The 6,789-nt window shown below is 38.1% G+C and overlaps 1 protein-coding gene across 1 annotated transcript in view; it reads left to right on the top strand.

Annotated features, from left to right (window-relative positions):
- The window catches only part of lrrk2 (leucine-rich repeat kinase 2), a 54,155-nt gene that overhangs the window by 29,547 nt on the left and 17,819 nt on the right, over positions 1-6,789 (top strand). Inside the window, exons 29-32 of the mRNA XM_016238547.1 lie at positions 1,338-1,556; positions 2,888-3,089; positions 3,359-3,447; positions 3,538-3,721. Of these exons, the coding sequence (XP_016094033.1) occupies positions 1,338-1,556; positions 2,888-3,089; positions 3,359-3,447; positions 3,538-3,721 (694 nt within the window). The remainder of the gene's footprint in view (positions 1-1,337; positions 1,557-2,887; positions 3,090-3,358; positions 3,448-3,537; positions 3,722-6,789) is intronic.

Genomic DNA, 6,789 nt, shown 5'->3' with positions numbered 1-6,789 from the left:
TATGTATGTGTATAAAGATGGATATATATATATATATATATATATATATATATATATATATATATATATATACACATCAGGGGCTTTTCCGCCGAGTAGGCAAGGGAGGCAGTGTCTCTTCAAAATATTGGATGAGAAAAAAAAATTGAATTAAAAAAATAAAACAATGCCAATATAACAAAATATAACATTAAAAAGTGTATAAATCACTTGTTTTTCTAAAGAAACATTGTCCAACAGCGACACCAGCAGGTAAAGTAACAGCGGGAGTCTGCGTCTCTCTCGCCTCCCCTGAGCCCATTGAGTTTTAACAGACCAACTGAAGCGTGCCGTGAGTTTGGTGGGGGGTTATTGAGATGAATGGGGGAAAATCACGTGAGATGAGGCAATGCCTCCATTGCGATATGATTGGATATGACTGGTTATGTTCAGCTGTGATTGGTTCATGCGATAAATCCCGCCTCTTGTGTTCATGCGCGTTCGAATCAGTCTGAATGAACAATAGGGTTTTAATGGAAGACTCATTTAAAAAAGTCAGTAAACAACTCACACACTTAGATATATTATCACTTTGTTACATCAAAATAAGACTTAAAATTGCCTTTTTTTTTAAATCACCAATAAATTTATATTTTTTATACCAAACTTTGTATAAAGATGATTCTCAACTGTGTTATGAAAGTTATAACCGAATGATTTGATATACCATTTTGCTTTATGCAATATGTGTGTAAAATGGCCATAAACAGTTTTTTTCCATTATATATACTGGATCTAATTTGCATATTAATGTGTTTTTGGGGCAACATGTAATGAAAAAAGAAGTGTAATAATGGGAGTAATAATTGGCAAGATTTTCATAATAATGTCTAATAATTGATCGGAATATTAATATATAATTTATTTCCCTATTCACTTGTTGTGTCTCCCAAAATGTGTAATAGCATGTTTTAAGTCCTGGTGTCCTCGACAGTGGACATGTATGAAATCAATGTCCTGTTTCGTAACAGGAAGTCATATTTTGATTTGAAACCCCATAACATTTTCTTGAGATGTTGATTCATGACAAACAATTTACAAATTAGTCAGATTTAAATGATCATTACAAAATATTAACATATTTCCATAAGGGTGTTAAATTTGATCACTAAATGAATGTATTATACTGTATGTATGCAAATAAAGTTGGATATACTATGTAATATACTACATAATGTTACCAAAACATACAGTTTACATATTTTGATGTCCAAACTGTCTTTAACTTTGAGAAATATTACAAATGAGTTTATATCTAAATGAAATGTTTCAGAAACATGCATGTCTGTTTTTCTAAGGCCGTAGCTGGACAGTCTCCTGTGATTGTGGTTGGAACTCATGCAGATGTGTGTGAAGAGCACCACCTACAGGAGTGTGTTCGGAAGCTGCGAGAGGAGCTGCTGTCTCAACCGGGCTTTCCAGTGATCAAAGAGAACCACATACTATGTGCCTGTGAGGAGTCGGAGTCCATCAGCAGGTTACGCAAAGCCATGTATAGAGAGCTGATTGGGTTCAAGGTGATTTTTTTGTGCAGATGTCAAACCTGCCATGGTGATTTAATTTGAGATTTGATTGGAGAGCTACAGTGAGGGGGGGATTTGCCAAAAAAAATAAGACTTAAAATTGCCTTTTTTTTTTAAATCACCAATAAATTTATATTTTTTATACCAAACTTTGTATAAAGATGATTCTCAACTCTGTTATGAAAGTTATAACAGAATGATTTGATATACCATTTTGCTTTATGCAATATGTGTGTAAAATGGCCATAAACAGTTTTTTTCCATTATATATACTGGATCTAATTTGCATATTAATGTGTTTTTGGGGCAACATGTAATGAAAAAAGAAGTGTAATAATGGGAGTAATAATTGGCAAGATTTTCATAATAATGTCTAATAATTGATCGGAATATTAATATATAATTTATTTCCCTATTCACTTGTTGTGTCTCCCAAAATGTGTAATAGCATGTTTTAAGTCCTGGTGTCCTCGACAGTGGACATGTATGAAATCAATGTCCTGTTTCGTAACAGGAAGTCATATTTTGATTTGAAACCCCATAACATTTTCTTGAGATGTTGATTCATGACAAACAATTTACAAATTAGTCAGATTTAAATGATCATTACAAAATATTAACATATTTCCATAAGGGTGTTAAATTTGATCACTAAATGAATGTATTATACTGTATGTATGCAAATAAAGTTGGATATACTATGTAATATACTACATAATGTTACCAAAACATACAGTTTACATATTTTGATGTCCAAACTGTCTTTAACTTTGAGAAATATTACAAATGAGTTTATATCTAAATGAAATGTTTCAGAAACATGCATGTCTGTTTTTCTAAGGCCGTAGCTGGACAGTCTCCTGTGATTGTGGTTGGAACTCATGCAGATGTGTGTGAAGAGCACCACCTACAGGAGTGTGTTCGGAAGCTGCGAGAGGAGCTGCTGTCTCAACCGGGCTTTCCAGTGATCAAAGAGAACCACATACTATGTGCCTGTGAGGAGTCGGAGTCCATCAGCAGGTTACGCAAAGCCATGTATAGAGAGCTGATTGGGTTCAAGGTGATTTTTTTGTGCAGATGTCAAACCTGCCATGGTGATTTAATTTGAGATTTGATTGGAGAGCTACAGTGAGGGGGGGATTTGCCAAAAAAAACAATCAAAAAATATTACATTTAGTTTGCATTTATAAAGAATGTTATTTACATAGTTATTCTTATTAAAGTATGCCAAAGTGTACTTATTTTTTACAAGGGTGATCATGTCTTTCAAACTGGTTTTCATTGCATTGTATTTATTTAATGAATTGTGTGTGTGGCATTGACAGATCCAGGGTCAGCCGGTAATGGGGCAGCTGATTCCAGACTGTTATGTGGAGTTGGAGAGGAGAGTTTTACAGGAGAGGTCACATGTACCCACTGATTTCCCAGTGCTCAGACACAGCAGACTGCTGGAGATCATACAGGAAACACAGCTGCAGCTAGAGGAGGGAGAGTTACCCCATGCTATCCACTTCCTCAGCGAGGCTGGTGAGAGTTGTTTCACTCCTGAATCCCTTTCTGATGTCTTCTTGCTGTTTATGTCCAATATTTGGTTGTTTCTTCAGTTTTGGGCACTTGCATGTTCCTAAGGGTTGATTTTTATGTAAGCGTCAGATTTCAATGTGTTGTCCTGTAAAGGAAAGTTTTCACCATACATAACTGGTTATGCATTTTTGCTAGTTTTCAGTTGTCTTTTTACATATTGGAGTTATTGTTTTAACCTTGTAAACAGACCTTCTGTCTGTGTTTGTCTCTAGGTGTCCTGCTGCACTTTGATGATCCAGTGCTTCAGCTAAAGGATTTGTACTTCATTGACCCACAATGGCTTTCTAACATAATCTCACAGGTTAAACACTCACACACACACACACACACCTTGCTCCTCCTTGCGATTCATTCATAACAGTAATCTCTCATCTGTTGTGCTGATTGACAGACGCTCACTCTGAGGAGCACTGGTCAGTGGGACAGCACTAGAGGAGTGGTGCAGCGAACCACTGTAGAAAAGTTTCTGAACAAAAGTCACTGTTTCCCAAAGGATCATCTGACTCAGTACTTCAAGATATTGGAAAAGTTTCAAGTAGCTCTTCCCTTCGGAGATGACCAGTTACTTATACCTAGCAGGTAGTGATAGGACCTTTTTATTTTAAATCAAATTAAAATTAAACCCTTTTTTATTTTTTGACAAACAAACCAAAAATGTAATAATAATAATAATTGTATAGTTAAATATTATTGTTAAAATTTTATAATAATAATAATAGTTTAAATAAACAAACCAAAAAAAATAAATGTTGAAATTAATACATTGTGTGAATATTCCTTTAAAACATTTTTTAATAGGCTAATAATTGTATTATTTTTTTCTACAATTACGTGATTAATCTAGTTGTAATATTTATTTTGATCATTTAATTGTTTTATTTAAATTTGATAGAAAATGGAATGTTTAAAGATGTACATCATACTTTACAAAAGTAATACATGAGTGATATATTTCTGTTAAACCATACTTTTATTTTGACAGGTTGCCATGAAGTTTCTGTGTGTATACAGTATGATGCTGATAGTTTTCTCTAATGAAACGGTAAAATTCTCGCATATGAGAACAAAGTTTTTGTGTTCATGCCGTCATATAGTGAGATGCAGAGGCCGGAAATCACCGCGAGCGTCAAGCGTGCTTCAGTGTTTGTGTAGAAAACAAAACCGCGTTTCCGCCATTCATACATACAGAGGCAAGCGGAACATGCGGGATTCATATTTAAACCGTCTTTTTGTATTTTAATATTCACAGACACTAGCGATTCGAATTAAGTGGCAGACCTACTTTTGATTTATTCGTCAAAAATGTATGAATTCCGTGGCATTCCGCGCTATAGAGTAAATAAAATTTTTATGAATGGACTCCGTGATCTCCGCGAAACCATATGGCCCTAGAAATGTAACCACACTTCAGAACATTTCAGCTTGCCCTGTGTGTTGTTTGAACGAGTTGCAGGGGTGACCTCACGTCACAGGGTCTCTCTTTCTCTCTCAGTAGCGTATGCGCCCAGATGCGTTCTCAGGTACCGAAATTTGGCACCGATTGATTTAACGTGAATCGGTACTCGGTAGTACCGACGCAATTCGGTCGGTACCCTTAAAAGTACCGAGTTCGGTACCCAACCCTAGTTTATGATGTGGTGGAGATGGCCATAGTGATTCATTTGATTCAGTGATATTGATGATTGTGGTGGTGGTGATGATGATGTTGTGATGTGATTGTGATAGTTATGGTGATTAGTGATGCCTTTGATTCCATTATAGTAATGATGATTGTGATTGTGATAGTGTTGGTGATGTTGATTAGGGCTGGGAAAATGAATCGATGCATCGTGAATCGAGAAATGATTCAGCATCGATTCTGAGATTTTACGAATGCATCGCGATTCTTTCTTGAGTCAATTTTGAGCTTAGTTTTGAACAGCAGATGGCACTGAATGCTTTAGAAATGCTCTTGGTTACTCACGTAACCTCAGTTCCCTGAGATGAGGGAACGAGACATTGCTATGGGGAATTACCCTTTCCTCCGAATACTACTGAAGCCTTATTGAATCACGCCAGTGACTCACCAACATCTCCACCAGTTCTGGGAACGGCTGATTGGGCCATTTCGGTGCCACTAACAGAACAGATTCCCTTTCCTCTCTGATTTTGTAAAGCACGGGAGGCAGAAGTTTCACTGGAGGAAAAGCATACTTGCGTACTTTCGGCCAGCTGTGAGCTAATGCATCCACTCCCAGGGGAGAGTGTGTCAGTGAATAAGTCAAGTCAAGTCAAGTCACCTTTATTTATATAGCGCTTTTAACAATACAGATTGTGACAAAGCAACTGAACAGCATTAATTAGGAAAATAGTGTCAATAATGCAAAATGACAATAGTAAACACTCATTTTTCAGTTAAAGACAGTTCATCATTGAATTCAGTGATGTCAACATCCAGCTCAGTTCAGTTTAAATAATATCTTTGCAATCATGCCAACGATAATCGCTGGAAATGAAGTGTCCCCAACTAAGCAAGGAATAACCACTCAAACGAATAAAACAGCGAGCAGTGAGTGTTCTCTGCTGATGCTAAGAGATACACCTCCGCCCTGCCGAATACACTCCAAATCATATTGACTGTCAAAGGGTGTAATCTCTACTCCCCGTGGATTACCCCGCCCCTCAACAGTAAATCCGCACCGTAATTCAAGCATCCGGGGACATGTACTGCCCGGATGGAGAGGAGGTGTCGATTTGCCCACAGAAGAATGTCTCTCGCCAGCCGCAGCAGCGGCCGTGAACTCACGCACACTTGGTGATTTATAAAGGCTACCACTGTCATGCTATCTGTCCTGATGAGAATGTGATGGTGGAGAATGTCCGGGAGAAAGCACTCAAGCGCTAGGTGTACAGCACGGAGCTCCCAGCAGTTTATGTGCAACAACTTTTCTGACCACGTCCCGAAGGCTGGTCTGCCGTCGCATACGGCTCTCCAGCCCGTGTTCGATGCATCTGTTGTAACAGTCTTTCTCCTGATCACTTGGCCAATAAGAACACCCCGGCGATACAGAGTCATATCGCGCTAAGGGGTCAGCGCATCCCAGCAGTCGCTTTGATGCGCAAGGTGCCCGTGTGCCATGCGCTCTGTGGCACCCAGCCCTTTAGCCAGAGCTGAAGTAGAGCTGTAGTCAAGTCCAGCTTTGCCGAGTCCAAGACAAGTCCAAGACCAGGACTAGTCGAGACCGAGTCAAGACCGAGTCCAAAGAGGTTCGAGTCCAAGTCAAGTCCAAGTCCAAAAGTTTCGAGTCCAAGTCAAGACCGAGTCCAAATGAGAGAAAAAAAGGATCCTCTTCAAGACCACATACTTAACTATTGATAATGTATGTGATGCGAGAGACAGCATATCTCCTATTCTAAGAAAATCTTTTTACATTATTATTTGTAATGATCAAAAAGCATGTGCAAAGTAACAACTCTGTAGGACAGGGGTCTCCTAGCTAGATCCTGGAGGGCCAATGCCCTGCAGAGTTTAGCTCCAACTGGCCTTAACACACCTATCCTATTATAGCAGACATATCCACTGATTTGCATTGATTTTGCCTTTCTAATAGTCCTGCATGATATGAGGAAATTCTGCTAAGTGTGATAACAGTGGAGTTTTTTT

The sequence above is a fragment of the Sinocyclocheilus grahami genome, unplaced genomic scaffold (genome assembly GCF_001515645.1).
Source record: "Sinocyclocheilus grahami isolate Dianchi unplaced genomic scaffold, SAMN03320097.WGS_v1.1 scaffold543.1, whole genome shotgun sequence".
NCBI classification, from domain to species: Eukaryota; Metazoa; Chordata; class Actinopteri; order Cypriniformes; family Cyprinidae; genus Sinocyclocheilus; species Sinocyclocheilus grahami.
Note: the sequence above shows the minus strand (reverse complement) of the source record. Positions and strands in the feature narration are given on the sequence as shown.